Source organism: Cryptomeria japonica, chromosome 6 (assembly GCF_030272615.1).
Source record: "Cryptomeria japonica chromosome 6, Sugi_1.0, whole genome shotgun sequence".
NCBI classification, from domain to species: Eukaryota; Viridiplantae; Streptophyta; class Pinopsida; order Cupressales; family Cupressaceae; genus Cryptomeria; species Cryptomeria japonica.
The window spans coordinates 94,572,541-94,598,013 of NC_081410.1; the positions used below are offsets into that span (position 1 = coordinate 94,572,541).

The 25,473-nt window shown below is 38.5% G+C and overlaps 1 protein-coding gene across 1 annotated transcript in view; it reads left to right on the forward strand.

The window, feature by feature from the left end:
- The window catches only part of LOC131039712 (uncharacterized), a 117,266-nt gene extending 99,975 nt beyond the window's left edge, over positions 1-17,291 (forward strand). The window contains exon 5 of the mRNA XM_057972550.1: positions 17,132-17,291. Coding sequence (XP_057828533.1) covers positions 17,132-17,291 — 160 coding nt within the window. The remainder of the gene's footprint in view (positions 1-17,131) is intronic.
- The last annotated feature ends 8,182 nt before the right edge of the window (positions 17,292-25,473 follow it).

The window sequence follows — 25,473 nt, forward strand, 5'->3', positions numbered from 1 at the left end:
AGAACAAGGATACCTACCTTCATCACAAAAGAAGATACCCCAAAAATACAACAATGTCATAGATCCAAGCAAGAGAGTTTTGCACTCTTTAAGCAAGGATAAGATAGTTGAAAAGGGATATCTTGTAGTATGTGTAAAGGAGATCCTTAGAGGAGAAGAGATCTTTGTACAAAAGACACCTATCCCCGAGAGGAATTGTCTTAGACAAATATAACATTTTCTAGAATAAGACAAAGAAGAGAATAAGAATGCAATACTTCCTTCTTTTGCAAGGTGAAAGTGATTCTTAACGAAGGATGACGCTCTTTTTAACTCAATTGGGAGAGTGAATTCATTATGGATGTATTTTACCCAGTGCAAAAGAGGTTGTAGTCAAGGACTTACACCTCTTGTAAGAGAGAATCCTTGAACAAACAACAACAAATGCATACAAGGAATAACATCAAGTAATAAAGTTTGCACCATCCACGAAATAGGAAAAAGTGGATCCTTAGATAAAAATAAGGAAAGATCATTGCCTCCCAAGGATAAGGACAATGAGAAGGACCTACACAATCTTCTAGGGAGAGATTTTGACATAAGCAAAATGTACTATATACTCACATGAGTTCATGCAAGCAAGACATTAGTGTATGTAAAATGCTCCTCACAAGAAGTGGGTAGGATAAGAAAGAGAATACAAAGATGATCAATATTTCCACACTATCACCCCAAAGGGAAATCTTAACCATAAAAAGAAGAGATGTATGAAATCACTCTTGTCCCCATAGGAAAAAGAGATAACATAGAAAATTAGGCTATTATGTTGCTTCAAAAATATGATTGCACTTGAAATTGTACCATCATGAATGACAATGAGCCCCCAGTAAATGAGCTACCAATGTCACATAATGATGAGCAACATAATAGCCATTAATGTTACTTAAAGACATGATAGATTGAATGAGGTATTTGAATATGACATGCTAAATGCTCAACTATAAGTGAGATCAAAAACATGTATAAAATGATAAAAATTCAAGAAGAAAAGTTACAAGAAATCTTAGAAGAGGGATGAGTGTAATTTATTAGAGCCTTATCCCTAGAGGAAAGGACTTTATGATGAATAGGAGATAAAGATTCATAAGTGGATTTAGAAATTTGACGGGAGTCATACAGAGATTTGTTCATTGCCAAGATTTCCTTATGAGGGGAATGAGAGTTGATAGAAGTAGAAGATGATTTAGTTGAAGTGAGATCATCATCACTACTAAATATAGCATTCACATTGAGAGATGGTCTTTTAGATGCTTTGGTGGGCTTAGAAGGATTATATCCAAGTCCAAATGAATATTAATGCATGTTATGCTCTAAAGGAACTTTAATTCCTTGTTCATTTGTGCCACAACCATTTCCACTATAGCCACTCTTAGCCAAAATGTGAAAACCACGGCCATAAAGATTAGCCATTTTAGAAAGAGAGGTGGTTTTTCATAAGACAAAGAATCAAATTCTTCAGAATTAGAGGTGTGAGGAGAAGAAGTTTGAGAAGCGGCCACAAAATTATTGCTCATAGGTTCAGGTAAGACTGATTGATCTCTAGTTTCTTCCTTCTTTTTAACTTTAAGCTCTCTAGGAGGAACCCTATACTCACCTACAAAGGTGGGATTGAAATCAAGAGATCCCCAATCATCTTCTATGAGAACCTTCTCGGGATCAAAAGCCTTTTCATGTGTAGATTCAAGTTGAGAAGAATCTTCTTCAGGAACTTCAGACTCATCCAAAGAATTTTGATTATCAGAGGGTGATGATTCATCCATAGGTATCTTGTTTAACGAGTCATCACTAAAAGAGGAAGGCTTAGAAGAACTCCCTTTGGAAGTAGATGTTTGCAAACAAGCTTGAAAATTATTATCACCTATCAAGGTATATGTCTTATTATTATAAATAAATTTAACTTGTCTATGCAATGTAGAGGGGACAGCTTGCATACTGTGAATCCAAGGTCTCCCTAATAACAAGTTGTATGTTAGATTTCTTGACATAACATGGATAGGGGTAGGCAAAGTAACAGGTCCTACTGTGATGGGTAAGGTGATAATACCTAATGAAGACTTAGCCACATTATCAAAGCCTCGAATGGGATGAGAGTTAGGCTCAATAAGGGATGTATCCACATTCATCTTATGCAATAGATTAATGCTACACACATTAAGGCCAGAACCATTATCTACCAGTGTTCGTCTTATAGCAGTGTCCTTTATGATAACCACAATCATCAAGGGATCATATTGATGTTGAATTTCACTAGTAGGCAACTCATCTTGGGTAAACACAATTTGAGCTTTAGGATTCATCACAGAGTTAACCAAAGACACTATATTACTAGATGTATTAGGTGGAGGAACATTCAAATCTTTCAAGGCATCTTGTAACATTCCATGATGAGCGAAAGAAGTTTGGATCAAATCCCAAAGGGATATCTTTGCAGGGGTAGCTTGAAGTTGTTCTATGAGATCATATTCCTTACCAAGAACTTGTGAAATATGAGGAGCTTGAGGAAGAATAGGTTGGGAAGGAGGAAGTGAAGTTGGGATAGCTGGAGGAGGATTAGGTTGCCTATTGTTTCTTGTGTTATAGGTATGAGGAACCGCATTATAACTCTCTCTAGTCAGTTGCTTAGCATACTCATAAGGGCTCTTAGTAGAATAACCTCCTTGCATAGTAATAATAGGTTTGTTAGGAGTGCAAAAAGAATCATTAGCATAACCACCTTGAACAACTAAGATAGGCTTATTTAAAGGTTGAGAATTTTGAGAAGGACAAGCACCTTGGACAATGAAGAGAGGTTTGTTAGGTGTTTCATTCACATGTATCAAATTGATTGAGGATGGTTTAGAGGAATGAACAAAAGTGTTGGAAGAATTGTTGATAGTCTTCTCTTGCACTAAAATCTCATCACGGATTAAATCAATTTTAGGAGAGAGACAAGGGGTAAGCATTGATGTTCTAGTAGGTAGAGTAATACTCGGAAAGGTCATATCATCCTCTATCATCAAAGGATCTACATGAGGAATAAACTCTCTAGGAGAAGGATCAACATTACTCTCTAAAGTCTCACTTTTGAGAGGGAGATCTTTGAAAGAGATGTTAACCATCTTGCTTTGAACTAGGGTATCCTTATGAGTAGAACCAAGTTGAGGAGAGGGAGATGCTTTATTTTTAGAGGGAGAATAATTGAGATTCAAGGAAGGTGAGAAACTATCAAGGGAGTTTTCAATCTTGATTTCATCCCCTTTGGCTAGGGTTCTCTCATGGGGTAGAGAATAATCTACACCTTCTTCTAATGGTTCATCCCAAGTAGCGAAGTTGTTGAAAGGAATGTTTGAAGTATTGTCAATTTCGGGAGAGGAGATAACATTGTTTATTAATTCCTCATCCTTAGGATGGAGATCATCAATAGATGTGTTAAAATCATCCTCTTTCCTCAAAATATGTTCAATATGATCTTTAGGGGAGAGAGAATTAAGGAAATTGCTTATTATTTCATCTTCTTTCTCTAAGGGATGCTTATGGGTAAGACAAACTTTAGGAGAAGGGTAAGCATTTATCATTAATTCATCATCTCTAGTGGGAATTTTGTTGGAAAAGGAAATGCCATCACTAGGAAATGTAGGGATAATGTCATCTTCTTGCACAAAAGTATCCTCATGAAGGGAGTGTTTTTTAGGAGGAACATGAACATATTTCTCCAAAGATTCATGCTTAGGAAGGAGATCTTTGAAAGAAGTGTTCATAACCTCTTTTTGCACTAACATGCCCCCATTGGAAGGACCAACTTTAGGAGAAAATAAGTCAATGTCCATCAATACCTTTTCACTTAGAGAGGCATCCTGTAGGGAAGGTGAAGTAACATTAAGAAAGGTGTTTATGATATCATTCTCTTCCTCTAGGATAGCTAAATAGGAAGGGCACATTTTAGGAGAATTGTCAAGATCACTCTTAAAGTCTTCGTCCTTAGAGCATGGGAGAGTCTCAAAGGGATTGGTAGCAACTCTTTTAGGCACTAAAATGTTGTTATAGATGGGGGGAGGTTCTTTAGGAGAAGGAAAAATTGAAACAAGGGAAGCTAACCCATTATCACATCTATGAAAGGAATGCATCATGACAACAATTTTCCTCTTTCAAATGATAACACATGCAAAATAGAAGGAAATGTTTAATTTTAACCAATGCAAGAACTTAGAATGTAGATTTAGAAAATGAAATTTATGATTCAAATGAGTTCCTAAATCAGATTTAAAATTATTGATCCCAATTAAGCTATCCACAAGTTCAACTTTGAATTGAAAAATTAGGGTTTTAGCAAAAATTTCCTCTAGATTTTTGAATCTTGCAAGAAATTAAAACTTGTAAATACAAATTTGAATTTGAAATAGCATAAACACTCAAATTTGAAAACATAAATCAGAATTAGACAAGATTGGAGTTCACGTCGGGTTCACCAAAATGTGTAAGGGGAAAAAGCGAGACTAGGCTAACATGCCCTAATCCTACCTTTTGACACACATTGTGGAATACGAAAGAGCCTAGAGGTATCACACAATTGGCTACTTCTTTTTGTAGAAGAGAGAGCCACGGGCTACCTATTAGGATTTCTATTCCTTTGTTGTAATTGGAAGATAAAATGATGCAAGTTCAATTCCTAACCCCAAAGTGCAAGTATGAACTAATAACAAGATTGCAGAATTGAAACTAAACAATGGAAAGCTATAAACACCAAGACAAAACAAGAGTGCAGATGCATACCCAGAGTTAAAATCTAAGTGAAAATGTTCGGGACAGGGGTGTGGGCACCACTGTCCTGATTCTGCCCCTGAAACTGCTCCTGAAACTGCTGTTCTGCAACCTGAAAAGCTGTCTGAAACTTGTTGTCTGACAGAAGGACTAGGGCGCCCAGCGCCCCTGTCCCAAGGACCAGGGTGCCCCACGCCCCTATCCTGGTCTTTTGGGTTGGAATTTGGTGTGAAGTTCTGTCTCGGTCCGCTTCTGTTGGATCTGTAACTTGTGGCATCCTTCGAATCCGAAATCTGCACTTATATCTAAAAAAGGTATGGTGGGCAGCTATATAGGGTTTTGCCTTAGTCAAACCCCCGCTTTGGTGATTTCCACCTCCACGAATAGCCAAGTTGTATTGTAAAAGTAGTGTGTGTGCAGACCTTGTGTGTGTGCAAGATCCCAACCCCAAGGGAGGGGTACAAGCCAATCTTCAGTTGGTGATCCCCTATTGCTCTTCAATGTCTTCAAAGCCCTAAATGGATGAATGAAATTGATGAATGCTTGGTGGATGGTGAATGTTGTTGAAGTCTTCAAAGATCTGCTCTTTCGCTGCATAGAAGGTCCCCCAAAACCAAAATTCGGATCCTTTCAAATGAAGAAAGAAAGCTCTTATATATGAAACACTAGGTCTTAATTTCAACTTTTGGCCGACCTAGAGATTGAATCTCCCGCCAATTTCTTGGGGTTAAGCCTTATTTTATGATTGGATCACACTCCTAAAATTTTGAGAAAAATGTCCGGGACCGTGTGCACTCCGGGCGCCATGGTCCCGACAACTTTTCACCAAATTTTCAGGGCCGTCGGATATGATGATTTTAGAGAGAATCCCGAAGTTACAGGTGATTTCAAGATGTTTTGACCCCCGAAATCAAGCCCCCAAGTTCAAAATAGGACCTAATTAGGGTTTTTGATTAAATGATGTATTGGAGGAATAAAATGAAAGGGGCACACTTTAATGAAAAGGGCCCAACTTTATGATATGGGAGATGATAAGATAGAACCTTAGACCTAATTAATTTGATTAATTAAGTGCTAAAGAGGAAATGCAATGCAAAATGCAAAATGCGCCAAGGCGGGTGCTAAACTAGGTGTGAAATTGTACCACCCTAGCAAGTGCGTACAATTTACAACGCTATAGAGTGTTCACCATAGACCTACTCATACATTTCCTTTAAAATATTTTGATCTTGCCACTCATCAAAGCAAAACATTTGAATACAGTCTCTATTTTTTCAGAATAGGTCTCTATATTTCAATATGTACTTTTGAGCTTGTAATTTTAGTGTCCTCTTATAGTTGTCAACCATTTCATCTAGGAATTTCATGCTCTTCAAGAAATAGACAATATTTTTGTACCACGGTTGTCTTTCAATACTAGTTATCGCATATTCAGTTGTAGAGACATTATTAACCTATGAGGCTTTCAAATTTGTTTCCACCATTAACCTTGCTAGATTGTTACTGGAGCACCTAGAGTTTAGTTGTTGTGTCAGTTAGATGTTTGAGTCTTAGAAGTCAGGGGTCATGTCATTTTGATTCAATAAGGTCTATGGAGACCATCTGTAATATTATTTCATGTTTTGGGGTTTTTATGTCAAAATTGGAGTCATGATTTTCAAATTTGTAAAGTTGCTCAAAATGTTGTCATTTTTGTCATCGAGATAAGTTATACCGATAAAATGTCATTGAGGTAAAATTTGTCATTACTGTTATCAAGATAGGTTAAACTAATAGGGTCATTTTTGTTATCAGGATAGTTTATATTATGAGGTTTGCAAAATTATGTTTGACCAATTTTGAATGGTTATTCTGATAAGGTATCAATAATGGTATTGGGATAGTTAACCGGATAAAGAATCATCGTCGTCAAAAGTTGTCATCAGAATAGTTAACTCGATAAGGTTGTCGACGGGATAATTTACACTATCAGGATTGCAAGATATTGTCTAGCCGACTTTGATGGGTTATTTTGACAGGCATCCACATGTCTCGATTGGTATAGCTATACTAAAATCAGTAACATCAGGATAGGTTTCTTCTATCAGGATGACTCAAAATTGTTGTTCCTCCTTCATGTCTTATTCTAATGGGAGATCAAAGGTCATTATTGGAGGTGTTATTCTGATATCAGTACCCAGTGTTGGTCTATCAACTTGGTATTGCTATACCGACACCTGTGTCTGATAGAGACTCATCAGTTTTTGAATTTGAATAGTCATGCAATCCAACAATCATGGTGGGAAAATCCAAATTTGGTATAAATTACATGAGCAAGGGATAGAGAATAGAGGTAGAGAGGGGAGAACTAGGAGAATTTTGCTATGTAATTCTATAAAAAAAAATTAAATTTGAAGTCGTTGGCACCAAATTGCAAGCTTGTTTCCACTTTGTTTTTGTAGTTTTCCCTTTTACTGTATTTGCATATTATTGTATGAAATTAAATGTGCAGTGTGTTACCTTCTAATGATTGGAATACTTAACTGGTAAAAGGTTTTTTAGCTCTAATAGAATTTTTGACTATTTCTCTCCGACTCGATTGTCCTGACATCTTGTGTTGCTAATTCAAACATATAAATTTGTTTTGTTGAAATCTAATTGTTTGTTTTGAGGTAGAGAGTCTTCGTAAGGGTTCTCTATGTGTTGAATGTTGTGAGTCTGAAGGGGAAGGGTTTTTGTATTGCATCAAGTGGTATCAGAGCAAGGGAGTAGATTCCTTGAAAGGAGATACTTGAAGTTTGAAAGAAGAGTGAGTAAGTGAGTATAGACAAGATTCCTCCTAAGAACATTGGTACTACCAGTAGTTGAGAGAGAATAATACAAGGCTGCAGGAGTCCTACAATGTTGTGTCAGCAAGGCTTGAATCCTTAGAGTCTAATTAGAGAAGGAATGTTAATTTGGGGGATGTAAGTGAAGAGGAAGAAGAAGAAGAGTTCCAGGAAGCAGAAGGAGAAGAGCAACTAGACCCTGAGGAACAGAGGATAATTAGACTTCTAAAAGCAGTTCAAGGTGATAAACATAAGGTGAAAGTTGAATTTCCTATGTATGGAGGTAATTTGGATGAAGAAGACCTTCTAGATTGGATTGCAACTATGGACAATCACTTTTAATATGAAGATGTTCCTGATGAGAAGCAGGTGAAGATAGCAAAAACAAAGCTGAAAGGACATGCATTATTATGGTGGGACTATGAACAAGCTAAAAGGAGGAAGAGAGGTAAGGCAAAAATAGTTTTTGGGGACAGAATGGTTGCTAAACTTAAAGCTAAGTTTCTTCCTAAAGACTATGAAATTCAATTGTATAAAAAACTCCAAGGCTCGAAACAAAAAGAGTTAGATGTCAAAACTTATAATGATGAATTTTACAAATTGAGCATAAGATTAGGTAGGATGGAAGATGAGGTTGAAAAGGTTGCTAGATACCTTGGAGGACTTAGATTTAACATTCAAGATGAACTAGTTGTGGAAAATCCAAGGATAGTGGAGGAATGTTTTCAATTGGCTATTAGAGTGGAAGAAAACTTGAAGAGAAGACAAGATAAGTCAAGCAGGGGTAGAGGAACATTTTCTACTTCAAGAAGAATCAAACAAGAGTCTAGAGCAAGGTGCATATTTCAAAGGTAGAGGCGTAAGAGGTGGATTTGGTGGAGGTAGAAGTTCCAATATATTTTTCAGGTAGGTGCTCTAATTTTCAAGAGTTTGGACATGCAACATTCAATGTCATGAGAGACAATGGTCTACATTAGGTGGTGAAAGAAGGGGTGAATAGAGATCCAAATTGTGCAGGAAGATGACAGTGAAAGTGTCAACCCTCCAAATTATGTTTCTACTCCAGAAGTAGGTGAAGCATTAATGATGAGAAGAACACTTTTGAAGTAATCTAAGGAGAAGGAGATGACTCAAAGAAGGATCTTGTCCAGGACAACATGCAAATGTAAAGGTAAAGTATGCAAGGTAGTAATAAATTAAAGTTCCATTGACAATATGGTGTCTAGAGAGATGGTAGATAAAGTGAAACTAAAAATAATTCCTCATGAAGCACCATATAGAGAATCTTGGGTAAATGATAATCAGTCACTTTTGGTAAATGAACAAGCCTACGTTGAGTTTCAAATTGGAGAATACAGAGATAGGGTACTTTGTGATATTTTACCCATGGATTGTTGCCATCTAATTCTTGGAAGGCCATGTAAATTTGATAGGAAAACACTTTATGATGGTAGAAGGAATACCTACACCATTGAAAACGATGGAAAAACTTTTGTATTAATCCCATTGTAGGAGATTGAAGAAGCAAGAGGCAAGGAAGCAAAAATCATCTTGGTTCGCAAGAAGAAGTTGGTGAAAGTAAGTGAAGATGAGTCAACAAAATTTGCAGTCGCTCCTATGTTTGGAGATACCAAATCAGAAGGTTTCCAGACTATTTCAGTCAAGGATGATAGAGGTAAGGTATTGATAGAGGTCAGGTGTTGATACCTAAAATAGACCAAACCAATCCCAAGGTAAAGATGAAGACATATGGGAGTAGTTGCATGCTCGAGGAGGATCATCAAAGTGTTGACATTCAAGACAATGTTGCAGACCTCATTTCATTAGAAGCATGAAATATTTCCTCTTCGAGTGTATGGTGTAGGAGCACCAAGAGTTTAGTTGTTGTGTCAGTTAGATGTTTGAGTCTTAGAAATCAGGGTTCATGTCAGTTTGATTCAATAAGGTCTATGGAGACCATTTGTAATGTTATTTCATGTTTTGGGGTCTGTATGTCAAAATTGGAGTCATGATTTTCAAATTTGTAAAGTTTCTCAAAAGGTTGTCATTTCTATCATCGGGATAAGTTATACCAATAAAATATCATTGAGGTAAAATTTGTCATTACTATTATTAGGATAGGTGAAACCGATAGGGTATCATTGTTGTTATCGAGATAGTTTATACTATCAGGTTTCCAAAATTTTGTTTGATCGATTTTTAATGGTTATTCTAATAAGGTATCAATAATGGCATCAGGATAGTTAACCCAATAAAGCATCATTGTGGTCAAAAGTTGTCATCAGAATAGTTAACCCGATAAGGTTGTCATCGAGATAATTTACACTATCAAGATTGCAAGATATTGTCTAGCCAACTTCGATGAGTTATTTTGACAGGCATCCATATGTCTCAATCAGTATAGCTATACCAAAATCAGTAACATCAAGATAGGTTTCTTCTATCGAGATGACTTAAAATTATTGTTCTACCTTCATGTCTTATTTTGATGGGAGATCAAAGGTCATGATCAGAGGTTTTATTCCGATATCGGTACCCAGTGTTGGTCTATCAGGTCGGCATTGCTATTTTGACACCTGTGTCCAGCATCGACTCATCAGTTTTTTAATTTGAAGTCATGTAGTCTAATGATCACAATGGGAAAATCAAGAGACTTCAATACAAGAGCTTCCTTAATATCCCATTTGATACTTATAAAGGAATCAATTACTTATATCTAGTCAATATTAGCTCCTTTCTTTAGCATCTTGGAGATAGGCTTTACTATCTTATCAAAGTTTGAAATAAATCTTCTGATGAAGTTAATTTTCCCAAAGAATGATTCAATGGCTTTCACAATTTTGGGAATTGGAATTTTATCTATTGTTGCAACTCTTTTTGGGTCAATCTTAACTCCTTCTTTAGACACTATATGGCCTAACAACTTCCCTTCTGTAATAGAAAAATGACATTTTTTTGGGTTAAGGGGTATTCCATACTCCAAATCTCTATTGAAAATTTTCTCTAAATGGGTGCAATGATCCTCTGCCCTTTTAGAATATGTAGTTAAATCATCTCGATAAACACCCATAATGATATTTATTAAATCTGCAAATGCAACATCCAAATCTCTTTGAAAGGTAGCGCCTACATTAGTCGAACCAAATGACATCCTCACATATACATATGTCCCCCATGGGGTAGTAAATTTTGTCTTGTGTTTTTCTGATTGCTTGACCTTGACTTGGTTGTAGCCTAAAAACCCATCCATCATTCATAATAATATAGCTTCCATTTTGGGCAAGGGATAGTTGTCTTTCAATGAAGAAACATTCAAGTTTCTAAAACCCACACACAGTCTTACATCCCCATTCTTCTTTCTTAAGTACTAGGTTTGATACCCAAGTGGAATGTCTTATTGGCTTAACTATTCCCCCATCTCTAAGTTTCATTAGTTCTTCTTGCATCTTTGGAGCTAACATGGGATTTATTGGCCTTTTTTTTTTTTAAAGGCTTTGAATCTAGTTTTAGGGGGATTTCATGCTGAAATGAATCTTCCCTATAAGCCTTGAGGTCATCATATGACCATGCAAAAACATGTTTGTACTTTCTTAATAGTGTAATTATCATTGTTCTTCTTTAGACTAATCCTCTTTTCGATGTACACCTTCTTTGGGGATGCTTCAGTCCCCAAGTTTATATCCTCCAGATCATCTTTATTTATAGAGGCCCAAATTTCATTTCATAGCTATCATTACTATAACGAAGGGAATTCAACATCCCAAGAATGATGAGTCCTCAGAGAGTGAATGGTCCTTCTGATACCTCTGTGAAGTAGTGCAAGGTTGGGCCAAGGGATAACAAAATGTTCTAGACCTGTCAGAGAATCAAGACAGACCTTTGGCAAACTCTGCAAGGCTCTATGGTCAAGACAGAAACATGGGTCTGAGACTGCAGTGCAGTTAGCAGACTATAGCACGATGCACTAGTGTCTAGGTCAGACAAAGTATAGAGCTAGACAAAGACATCTAGTTCATATGGACAAAATATAGAACTTGACGGATGCTAACTAATTAGATAGAATGCAATGTACAAAATGTTAACTATGAAAAAGAATAGCTAAATAAAAGAGGAAGTTAGGAACGAACTCACCAAGATGCTCGCTATGACTTTTACTTCCGTAATATGACACTCAATCTTGGAATGTAATCCCTACACATATGAAAGAGAGAAAATGTGGGGGTTGTGTTTTGGAGTCTGCCTAAGTTGGACCCTCATTTTGGTGTTTCCACCTCCACAGACAACCCAAAAAGCCATGGGAAAGGAAGATGATGAAGAAGTTGATAAATAAGAATGTAAAGACAAATACAAAGACAACGCTATGCTATTTGGTAGTTGGAAAATAAATGAGATATTGGAAATACAAGATAGAGTTAGATTACTCCCCTAGTGCTTGGCAAGTGTTGGTATGCTTGGTGAACTTGGTAGCTTGACGATGTTGGAACAATGTTGGTGGTATCTCCAAGAGCTTCAATTTCCAAGAGCAAGTTTCCAATCTGCCAAAAGATCCCCTAGAAATGTCCCAAAACCCCGGATATAGGCTAAGGGACAAGTTTGAATGTCAGTGGTCCTTTAGGGAGGTGTTATGATTCCTTCCTGGCAAGGATCATAACATCCCAACGACCACCTACCGGCTAGCAGGTTGGTAGGATGGTAGTGCGTCGCATGGACGTATCTATGTTGCGTCTGTGTTCGTGAATCTGTTAGATCGACAGAGTTGGTAACGCCTCTAGGGAAGTTGACAAGGGCTTCTTCAGTGGACAAAAGGACAAGTTAGCAAACCTATCCTCCAAGTAGCATGGGGGAGGCACCACATGTCGCAATTGCCACTAAGGGTGATGAGGATGATATTTTTGACTCTACATTTTGCCCCTACTTTAGCATGCATGCCTCCTTTAAGAGATGCAAAGCTAAAGTAGGAAAGGTAGAAAAGGTGAAGAGGGGAAAATATCATGATAGGGAAGCAGATGCTCATTGATCAGACAAAGTTTCCCTTGACAATATGATGCTAGAATTTTGGAATAAAAATCGGTACTTGGAAAATCGATAACACACTAGCTGCAGTCTAGCCTGATGGATGATAGGATATGATAAAAAAGTTGGAACAAAGTGCAATAAGAACAAGCCTCGCTGTGGAGGAAAGTCCCTAATGACAAAAAGATACAAGATAGGGTGACTGCCATTGGTACAAGATACGTCAATATGGTTAGCATGATGCACCATGTCCAGAGCCATATGATAGGGAGTGATAAGCTGATATGGATGACCATAAAATCAGGCAAATTGGAATGCCGATATGGATAACCATATGATAGGGAAAATTGGAATGCTGATATGGATAACCATTTGATAGGGAAAATTGGAATGTCGATATGGATAACCATATGATAGGGAAAATTTGAACATCGATATGGATAACCATATGATAGGGCAAAATGATATACCAGCACGGGTAGTGAAGCGTTGGATCACCATGTAATAGGGAAGATAAGTTAGTCAACATGGGTAGCGAAATTCTAGATTGCCATGTGATAGGAAAATTAGAATTGGAACATAGTAGATTGGCCTCTACCAAGGCAAGAAAGATGATGTAGATTGGAAAGATGGTTTAGCCCTCATGTAAGAAATATTTGGAACAAATCAAGTGGTTTTTCCCTAGGTGATGTTGGAAGGAAAAGATAAAATGGTTTGGCCCCCACCTAGGTGATCTTGGAAAGAAAAGATCAAGTGGTTTGGCCCCCACCTAGGTGCACATGATAAAGAAAATGCATGAAAAAACATAAAAATAAAGGTACAAACACATAAATGATGATACGATGGCCCCTCCTTAGAATGATATGCATGGAAGGCATGTTATTCGAAGGAGAAGAGTAGTTGTGGCATGTCAACATAGTGAGATGTTTTAGCAGAATTCCACCAATGAACAAGTAGCACATAGATATCCACAACATCAAAAGATGCAATGCAAGAGACCGGGGGATCCAATTATTTGGCATCAAAACCCATAGCAGTGTCAAAAGTATAGACATCACTGCGAGATAGGTGCATCATCATAGCGCCAAAGATCTTGGATCTAAAGAAAGGCACATGAAGACAAAGAGAAAATAAGTCAAAAATGCAAAGATACGATGGACAGAGGAAATAGATATACAGATAGAAGAATTGGTACAACAGAAGATCCCTTGTATCCGAGCACCTACGGAGTAGCTCGGGTCCTGCAAAAGAGAAAAATAGATAAAGACAATCAACCTCCCATATCCAAGTACCTACAGGGTGACCTGGGTCCCACGAGAGGGAACACATGCATACATACATGCAAGTAGATGTAGAAGAAAAAAATGATAAGCTAAGGGTCATCCCCGAGGAGATCATCATCCTAAAGGAGAGCCTAATCCTCCCAAGATAGGTCATAGGGAGAAGGTGGAATAGCTCAGAGGAGAATGACGGTCAGAGTGTCCCTTGGTGCCTACTTGCAGTGAGAGTGAGGGATGAAGCCGCATAAGGATCGACGTCCACAAACTTGGAGGAGGTGAGGGCCAATGATCTCATGAAGATCAAAGATAGTGTCGAGATCTCCTCCAATCAATCGAACATGCATCCCTCAGAGTAGGAAGCAAGTGACATGCTCGGAGGAGATGAAATAAAGATAGGACTATCAACCTCTAGAAGAGGGGCAGTGATGAATTCAGGAGAAGGTAAGGCCTTCTCGATCACACACACAGACACAGGCGAAGAAAAAAAAAGAGAAGTAGACAATGTTAGAGATGAGGAACATACCTATGCTGGTCGGTGATGTCAGAACTCTAGGATAAGGCCCTACTCGAACTTGCATTTGAATGAGATAGGAGTATCGAGCCTCCTATCAACCATCATAGGCTGAAGGAACCTAGGAAAGTTGTGATGCTAAAGGGGCAGCAGAATAGGTGGAGCAGCGAAAGCTATGCTAGAGACCACCTGTGTGTGTGGAATATCCAAAGGCACAGACAAAGGTGAAGTGTCCAACAAAGAACTGATAAGCGGAGGCTCCAAGAAAGGAGCAATGAGGACCTAAACCCACATAGGGGAAGGTTCATCAAAGGTCCTTGGAGTAGTAGGAAGCTAAACCAAAACTAATCCAGATGCGAGAACCACCAAATGAACAGGCTCTGAAACAATAGCATTGGAGGATGCACCAGTGGATTGTAAGGCAGTGTCATGCGCTCAAGCCTGGGCTGGTCAGAACCATTTACAATAGAGGTGGGACCACCGATCATAGTTTGAGATAAATTAGGAGCATCATGATCCAGGAGAGGCCTTTGGGATCTGCTCAAGGATAGGAGAAGGCGTAACTGATAAAACAAGAGGGACATCCTGAACGGATGCCACATTCACAGCGATGGGCACTTGACCTCGCTTTGCTTGAGGAGTAGGTGAAGGGATAAGAGGTGCCAACATGGTTTGTGATGTAGATGCAAATGGAGATGAAGGAACCCAAGATGATCACTTCCCTTTCACATAGTGAGATGGCCCAGGGATATCGACCATGATGGGAAGCTCGAAGGGTGGGCGGGTTGTGGACTTCAACAATGAAGATGCCTTTCCTTTGGTTGTACTAGGTGTAGTCACAAGAATAGAGGACACCACTGGGGTTTGCATGGTCTTAGGCAAATGAGGAGGTCTCGATGTGAGAGCAGGTTTAGCCCTGACCCCCTTAGATGGAGGGACATGTGGCACAACCCATTCCAAGATCAGGATCTTAGGTGCAGAAGTTGATGCAAGAGGCAACAAAGGTATGGGAGGCTGCACCGACATAGAAGCTGACTCCATCATCTTTTATTTATAATATGCATGGTATAAAAGGTCCCTATAGGGAAGAATTCGCCCAATCGGGGCAAGCCAAAAGTGATACAAAGAGAAGTCCCCACGGGCAATCAATGATCGATAGCCAGTGTCCTGGGTGACATGCACTACACCCTCATGAGGAAACTTTAAGAACTTGTGAACCACAGAATGAACCACCTCCATGGAAATCAACCATGGGATCTCAATTCTGACTCAGAAGAGATCCAACTCAGGGATGATAGTTAAAATTGAGGACACCACCTTGGGACCTACCATGACCATCAAGGTGATGCTGCCCAATGGGCTGATAGAGAATCCATGGTGGGTGTGCAAGGTAGTGCTACACTCATCATAGATTGGCCTATGCCATCCATTCATGAAGAATGTTTCCTTCATGATGACATCAACTCTACTAGAGGGATCAATCATCACACCTGTGATAGTTTAACCATTCAATCAAGTAGGGATATAGAGAGGAGAAGGCTCTCTGCAATATGGGGCATCGAGCAGTGTGAATGAGATAAGAATGTTAGATACCTTCCCCTTCTGGGAAGGAGGGAGATGATAGGGGTGATGGTCACCATATTAACATATGGACCAACATCTAAGGTTGGATCAGATGTAGAAATCACATTTGTCAATTGTGGAGGAAATGGGTTGGTATAGATCTGCAAGTCACTATTGGTTTTATCCACGGACTTGCTCGACTTGTGTTTCCTTGTGTCAACTTTGATAGCCCCACTATCAATGTGGTCCTGGACAATGTGTCTAAGATGATAACATCTCTCAGTGTCATGACTAGGTACATGATGGTAATGACAATACTTTGACCCATCAAACCAATGGGGGTAGGGTCGACTATCTGACAAAGGTTTAGGCTCAACTAGGGTGATCAGGTTGTCTCACAACAACCATTGCATGATACTCAAAAAAGAGTCATTCAATTTTGTGAAGATTAAGAGGAAGATATCAGAGGAGTAGCCACTATTAGCCATGACTTTATTCCTCTTAGAACCATCTAAGGATATGCCAGGAAAAGACCCACACGAGGGTTCAAAGAAGAGTCTTTGAACTGCGTTACGGTGTGTTGATAATTGGTCAAGGAAAAGAACGTGGTGGCAAAGTTCTGATAATGATTCAGGGAAACCTTCTCCATCAATGTTAGTTTTAAGTTGCCTATGAACATACCCTACCAATCATTATCCAGAAAGGAAAAGGGGATCTTAGTTGAGATCACCTGATATCATGAGATAAAATCCAGCACCTTCTCATTTGGTTTCTGCTTACAATGAACAAGGTCGAATATAGTGACCTTGCTGCCAATGTTAGCCTGAAACCTCTTGAGAAAGAGATCCATCAGCTAGTCAAAAGGTGTGGATGGAGTGGTCAGGTAGATAATTGTACCAATCCAATGTAGTCCCTTTGAGGGAACAAGCAAACAACTTAAGGAGAACAAAGTCCAGATTATGATAGCCACTACACATGGTCATAAATGAATCGATGTGAGTGTTTGGGTCACCATCTCCAATGAACCTATCAAGCTTCAATGACTCAGTGACCATTGAAAGGATGGTATTTAGGATAGTGATGTCTAAAGGGATCTTCCTATAGTACACAAGTGCAGATGATTGGTTGGAATCAGAAGCCAAAGAAGTGAGTTACAACTAAAGCTGGCCCATGTTCTGCAGTATAGAATTCAAAACTGGGTTCGTAGGTGGAGGAGGAGGTGGTGGAGCTGCACCACCTCCCCCACCAGACGACATGTCAGTTGATGTGGCACTGAAAAAGACAACTATAATATGGACAGCAACAGAAATAGCATTCGATTCACTAGCCATACCCGTGTAACCTAAGGAATAGAGGAGGCACTGATACTCGAGATGGTGGAATCCTCCATATGGGCTCCCAACCCCGGGATGCTAACACTGACCTGGGACCCAAATAGATCAAACTGGGTATCCATAGGGGGGTACGTCAGCTAGGGGCACATGGATTTTAACAATCATGGATAGGACCCTCAGCATCTCCATGCCTCTCCTATCAAATATCAACATGTCTCTCAACATGCTGATGACATTCCCGACCTAGGGGAGGATGTTCTCTCAGTTCAGGAACACCTCAAATCTCTCAAATTCTTCTCTAAGGAATTTATCTGCTCAAAATTGATAGAGACAGTAGAATAGTGATCAATAGAAGTAGGGGAAAATGGAGAAGAAATCCTAGGGGAGTTAGGCTACAAGCTAGCAGGAGAGGGATCCCCAGTCTGAATGGGCTTCAGATGGTGAGAGCCTAACAGATCATCAGGATGAGGATCTTGCATGGCATCGAGTAGAGAAGGGCTATAATGATCATGAGGGAAGCTCCTCTTGGATGACCTCCTAACTACGGCTCCTATCGTAGTCTGGGTCATAAATCTTATAAGTTGATCGACAACTAAACCATGGAACAGGGACACCTATGCAAGTCTTTGGAAAAAGATGTAGGACTATTTTGTTTTGATGTGTTTAAGATAACAACATGAAAGGAAAAATGTGTTTGTTGTTCTCGGTTTTTGTTTTATTCTTTTAAATATTTTTATTTTTTGTTTTTAAATGAATGTGATGAAAATTAAAACAACTATACTAAACTCAAAAAGAAAATGAAATAAAACAACTAAGCTATACTAGAAAAATCAAACACACATGAATCCCCCTTCGCGTCAGGTTCAAGAAAATGTAACGGAGGGAATTCAACACCCTGGGAATGATGAGTCCTCAGAGAGCGAATGGTCCTTCTGATACCTCTATGAACTAGCGTAAGGTTGGGCTAGGGGATAATAGAATGTTCTGGACCTGTTTGGGAATCAAGATAGACCTTTGGAAAACTTTGTAAGGCTCTGTGGTCAAGATGATAGTGCAGGTTTGAGACTACAATGTGGTTAGCGGACTACAGCGCGATGTGCTAATGTCTTGGTCAGACAAAGTACAGAGCTGGATAAAGATGTCCAGTTCATATGGATCAAATATAGAACTTGATAAATGCTAACTAAATAGATAGAATGCAACGTATAGAATGTTAACTATGAAAAAGAATAGCTAAATAGAAGAGGAAGTTAGGAATGAACTCACCAAGATGCTCACTATGACTTTTACTTCCGTAATATGACACTCAATCTTGGAATGTAATACCTACACACATGCAAGAGGGAAAATGTGGGGGTTGTGTTTTGGAGTCTACCTAAGTCAAACCCCCGTTTTGGTGTTTCCACCTCCACGGAAAACCCAAAAAGCCATGGGAAAGGAAGATGATGAAGAAGTTGATAAAGAAGAATGCAAAGACAAATACAAAGACAATGCTATGCTATTTGGTAGTTGGAAAATAAATGAGATATTGGAAATGCAAGATAGAGTTAGATTACTCCCCTAGTGCTTGGCAAGTGTTGGTATGCTTGGTGAACTTGGTAGCTTGACAATGTTACAACAATGGTGGTGGTGTCTCCAAGAGCTTCAATTTCCAAGAGAAAGTCTCCAATCTACCAAAAGATCCCCTAGAAATGTCCCAAAACCTCGGATATAGGCTAAGGGATGAGTTTGAATGTTGGTGGTCATACAAGGAGGCATTGTGATTCTTTCTTGGCGCAGTTTGTAACATCCCAACGACCACCTGCTGGATGGTAGGTTGGTGGGACGGTAGCACGCCATACAGACGTATTCGTGCCACGAGTGCATCTGCGAATCTATCAAATCGACAAAGTTGGTAATGCCTCTGGGGAAGGTGACATGAAATTCTTCAGTGGACAAAAGGACAAGTTGGTGAACCTATCCTCCAAGCAGCGTGGGGGAGGCACCACATGTCATAATTACCACTAAGGGTGATGAGGGTGATATTTTTGAGCCTACAATTGCCATCAAAAACTCGTTCTAATTCAACTAACCCCTTGGGAATTTTATTGGTCTTCAATTGAACCACTTCATTTCCAAAAATAGTCTTTTTTCCATCTTCAACTTCAACAAATGCACTGAATTTTTTTTCTTGCATTTCATATTGATCGATACATTGTAATAACTTAAGAAGATTGTCATCATCTTCGAACACTTGCCAATTTCAAATGTTATTAGGGATAAAGGGTCTAACCTTTACCTCTACTTTTGAGATCCTTTCTAGAGTGAGATCATTACTTTCTAAAGCAACATTAGCAAAAATTAACAAATATTTGCCATGATATTGTTTGACCTTTCCACCCATCCAATTGAAAATGCATCAAAAAGCTCAATGGTGTCCCACACTACAAACTTGTATTGCTTTAACCACTTGTTTTTAGAAGATAATCTAGATCTAATTTGTGAGACAACTAACTCTGAATCTCCAAATACAACCATATTTTCACACCATGTCTCACAGCTACAATAAGACCCAACAATAATGCCTTATACTCTATAGTGTTATTCGTACACTCAAATGACAAGAGAAGAGAGAATTTAAAATTTTTACCATTTTGTGCAATAAAAACCACACCAGCTCCAAACCCTTCCTTGTTGCAAGCACCATCAAAGAAAATTTGACATAATTCATCCTAGTTACTAATAACCTTGGTGCAGGAGCACCCATAGAGACAAGATGCACTAGGGTCACTGATAGGCCCTCATGGATAATCAAAGGGAAATGAATTATAAAAGGCCTTTAAGGTCTTAAAACAATGTAATAGTGGCCAATAGAGCCTAAATGTGTAATGAAATGTAATGAAAAGGTCAAAAAGTGAAATTCTCAATGTTGGCAATTAGGCCTAGAAAAGGCTAAAATTGGGTTTTGAAGGGTAGAATAGGTGTGTGAAGAATAAAACATGTTTTAAATGTTTTTAAGGTCATATTAAGACCATTTTTGTGTGTTGGTAGAGTTAGGGGTCCAAGTTGTTCATGTTGACAACTTTGTTTGTCAACATGACAACTTTTGAGAGCAACTTTTATTGTCAAAATTGCAAAAATGACAAGAATAGGTAGTTATGGGTAGATACAAGGTGGATTTGGGACTTGAAGGCCCAAAGAAATTATAAAAGTTTGAGATCCAATACAAAAAAGGGAGATTTACGTTGGCATTGAAGTTTGATCAATAAAAAATGGATTTTCTGCACTTTTCCTGCCTTCTTCACGGTAATAGTTTGATTCCTTGTGGTTTTAATGATTAAAGTCTATTTGGTTTGAAGGAATAGTGAATCAGATTCTAAAATTATTGACCCCATGTCATTTTGGTCTTAGTGGCATTCATTTTCTTTGTGTTTGGCGAGAGATATTTGCATTTTCACCAAAATTGTCAAAACCCTAGCCTAGGGTAACCAGTGACTAAGATAATGTGAGTTTGTTTCATTTTCATGCATAGCCAACCCTAATTTTGGGTAGGGATGAAGTTAAGGGTGTATAATACCTATCCATGGTGTGTGTAGGGTTCCATGCAGGAGATTGAATGTGCATGCAAGAGGTTTTTATGACTGTTACAGTCATAGAGGGGCAGTTTCACTGCCACAGTCAAGAGAAGAGGCTTTGTTTGAAGTGACAAAGTGGGATATGGCTAGGAGGGCTTAGAGGGGATTTGGTTAGTGTTTTGAATACCTTCCCAAGGTGCTGGTGCAAGTGGAGTGCCCAAAGGAGAGGCTAAACCTATGAGTTACCAGAGATAGCAGCAGACTGTCACAATTAGGACAGTATAAGGTAAGGAGGGTTAATTGCCAAGGAAAGTTGATTTAAAAGATGCCATGGGATGTGGATAGATCCTAGATTTTTTTTAAAGTTCTTTAAGTGCTTGCGAGTGGATGTAACCATTGTTTGGGTGGTCATCTTAAGGGGTATAGGTTGACTGTCAAGCAACCAGTGTTAGGACAGTGATAGTATTTTGTCTTGTGGACCTACTTTGGATTCTAGTTGGGTTGTAAGACTTTCCAATGAAATGTTGGAAGAGTCTACCTTGGTGTTAGAGTATGGAGAATACTAAGATAAAATCATTGATCCTATAGTAGGGTCCAAAGGAGTGAGTAGGTTATCAAAACCTTGAAAGTGCAGTCTTAGATAAAATGATGAGATGATCAGTCATGATTAATAGGAGTTGGAATGGAGAGTTTGTAACACCTAGCATGTAGAAGGATCCTCTGGTGTGTCTGCTTGAGTGAATGAACCCTTAGGAGTTCTAGAGTAGACCCCTCTGCATCAAGTGGTATTAGAGCAAGCAAAAGGTCTGGAATGTGCATAGGAATCCTAGATAGGTGAGAAGATGTATCTGACAAGGTTAGAAAGAGAGTTGTATAATTCTTTCAAAGAATACTTGGATGGTGGAAGGAAGCAAAAAGGAAAGAAGATGAGAGGAAGAGGATAGATGAAGAAGAGTTGAGTATATTGAAGAAAGAACTTGGTGAGAATGATGAGAAGTTAAGAAGACTTGCAGAAGAGAGGGAGTAATTGAGAGAGGAAAATGAACATTGGGAAGCACAAATGAAGTTGAGGTTGGAAAACCTAGAGAGGAAAGTGAAGAGTTGGTACTTGAGGGTGCAAAAGAGGGTAGTTTGGCTTGTGAAGAGGCTAATAGCAGCAAAGAAGAGGCTAATGAGGAATCCTTGAATGTGAATGATGAGTTGAGATGCCAAGGTGAATGGCATGAGAATGAGAATGAATTAGGTGAAGGAGAATAACCTGGTCTATGGGCATTGTATGTAGCCATAGAGGAAGAATGGAGAAGCAATGGTGGGAGTGAACCATGTTAGGATTCCCAAAGATACTGAGAGGGGGGGTTGAATCAATATCTGACTGGTTAATGATTTTTCTTAACTTATAACATGAAAAGCAATTCAAAACTGTGTACCGGTAAACCAAAATTAATGCAGTAAATAAGAATAACAACCACAACATGAAAGACACACCATAACACAATATTTTTAATGAGGAAACCTGGTGTGGGAAAAACCTCAGTGGGATTTGTGACCCACAATATTCGCTTACTGGCCAATAAGGGAATATTACTGTTACAATAGGGGCCTGCACATGCAGGAAGGCCAGGTGCCTAGAGCTCATTGCTCAGTTAAAAAGAAGTCTCACTGACTTACAAAATGGATTATACAAATCCAGTATCATGTACTTCTTTAGATCAGCATCTACTATGCCAGGTTCAGTACTGATTTAAGCTCTGCAATATTCATAAACCCTTATCCAACATCTGCCTTACAATTCGCATATTAGGTCTGCAATAATTTTTCCATTTTTCACATCCTATCTCCTATACAAATGTTCTCTAAGATCTCATACTTATATGAGTCTTATTACAATCCACCATGTCGGCTTGCAAAAATATTTTACAATTAAATACAAAATACAATTACTCAAAATTCATGTCGACCAGAATGTCAGTAATCTTTCTTTTCGGTGCCGGTGAACAATGTGCCTGTGTAGGGTCTGCCGGTGTCGGTGCCTACCGGTATCACATGATTGTAAGGTTGCCATCAATGACAATACCTTCAATCACCTATAATTTCTCATTGGAGTGTGCATTTGCCAACAATCTCCCCCTTTGGCATTAATGGCAACACTCATGAGAAAAAGTCAAAAAGTGTTATCCAAAATTTGTCTTACCAAAACTGTATTTACCAAAAATGTCTGCTTCAAAATTGAGTGCTCCCCCTGAGTAGATGATTTCTTTAGTCAACCTTTTCCTCATCCCAACTACTTCCCCTTTGACATCAATGACAAAGGTTGTCAAAGTGTCAATTGAGTGTAGTTTCAGCTCGATCCTTGTAACCGGTTGGTTACAATCTGGAAAAGGTCTGCCAATACCAAATTTAGGCTCTCAGTGAACTTGTCACTATCCTTCAATGATGCCTCTGTTCTTTGAATTGTACCAATGAGGTGATGCATTTTCTCTTCCATTGTCTCTAGTACTTGAACAAGTGCCTCTGAGATCTCTTTTCTCAAAGAGATGAGGTAGTCCAATTTGGGACTGAGTCTGCATTTAAGATCTTTTGCCTTTCCTTTTATTATTTCCTTCTCTTTTCCAGTTTTTCAAGTTTCTCCTCAAAACCTGCTATCTCCTTCTCTATAGCTGATAATGGTTCAAATGAATCAATGAATTTGTCAGCTATATCATTTATTTCTTTCTGTACCTTATTGATCTCCTTGTCTATATCTACTGTCAAAATATTAGATTTACATGTGTCTCTATACAACTCCTTAAACTCCTTTATTGTTTTGCTTAGTGCCAGTAAAAGGGTATCAGTGTGTCCCATGCACTTCTTTATTTTCTCATCAAAGAATTTCTATTTTTCTTTATCCATTTTCTCTTTAAATTTCTCCTCATTAATTTGATCAACTGTCAAAATGTTATTGATGATATACTTAGACAATGTGTCTAGTTGATTTAAAGAATCTTTATTTTCCAAAATGCACTTGGGTGCTATCAGTTTTAGAATAGGAATTGTATCATCAATAGCCTTATATGCTTGTGCACTACACTCTATGATTTTCTTAATGGAATCCAATAATACTTTTGTCATATTTGTTGGTTTGAATTTTGTCATGGAAGAACCAACAATCTGCATTCTACCAGTGTGAGTAACCTCTTTGCTTGTATTGACCTTTGGTAGGTCAGTTTGTTTTTGCATTTCTATTAGCAAAGGCTTGGTCTTCTTAGCTATTTCCAGTGACACTGTCTCTACATGAACCTATACCTCAACCTTTTTATGTTCTTGTTTCTCAACTTGTGCCTCAAAGTGTTTCACTGTGCTCTCTATTGTCGGTTTCTTTGATGATATTTCAGTATTCACTGTTGGTTTTTCAGTATGCACCTCTGCACTGTCCACTGCCGATATCTCAACTAGTTTCTCTTTGTTGTTAGCTGGTTGCTCTAGCTTAGTGGGTTTAGTATCAGTCACCATTCCAGTAGACATGGGATCAACTGATTGTTCAATTTGTGTCTCAATCCAAATCTCAACATCTGTTGCCGGTGGCTCAGTAGCCGCATCTTTCTTCTTATCTTCAGTGATCTCTTTGTCAACAAAAATATTTACCTCTTGTGTGTCTATGTTCATAGTGTACAAAATTTTAAACTCGGGATTTGTATCCTCATGAGGAGTCTCCATACTCTCTGTTGCTGATTGTTTGTCAACAGTATGTACTAGTGGAGTATCAGAAGGAGGTGGGAGTAAGTTATCAGTTATCTTTGGGTTTGGAGGTCCACCTACCTTACCTTTCCCCTTATCCTTGTCCTTTTGGTAGACTCTGATAGTCTTAGGTCATTTAAGTTCTTCTTGTTTTTCCTTTTCAACAAAGAATATATCCCATTGATCTGCAGTTTCTTCAGTGATTTCATTCACTCTACCTGCCATTAGTGCTACATGTCGGTGACCAGTTGAAAATATTGTCCAATTGACCTCACTGATTAATTGATATATTTCTTCAGTGGAGTTCACTGGGTGAACTACAAGCAATTTTTCAATTTTTATCTTTTTATCTAGCTCAACAATAGCTACCCTTCTAGCTTCTAGTCTTCTGTATAAATCATTGGGTATATCATCAACAATTTCCATCAAAAATTTCTTGTAAATGTCTAAGTGTAAGATTACACTATTCTCTACGCTCTCTTTATCATCATTGGAAAGTGTATTATACAACTTGCTAATATTTTTCAAATTACCATCCTCTGTTATTTCATTTAGAAGTTTGTCCAATGGAGCAATAGCATGTTTTACCTTCTTCTTCTTTGGAGTTAACTTCTTAGCTGGAGGCCTAACTACCTATTGCTTTTGTCTTGTCTTTCTGGGTGTAGGTGAGGGTTTCAGTGAGGGTTTTCTTTTCCTTACTACCCTTTTGAACTCAGCTGGTATATCACTTTCAAAAGAAGTTGCAACTGGTGAAAGATGAGCTTCCAGTTGAAGTCCTTCCAACTCACTTTCCTTGATACCAGTTTTGTTTAATACATCTTCTTTAATTGCTTTAGCTTTCCTTGAACCTCTCCTTACTATCTACTCAGTTTTCTTGACTCTTTTCTGAGACTGAATACCACTCTCAATTGTTTCTACATT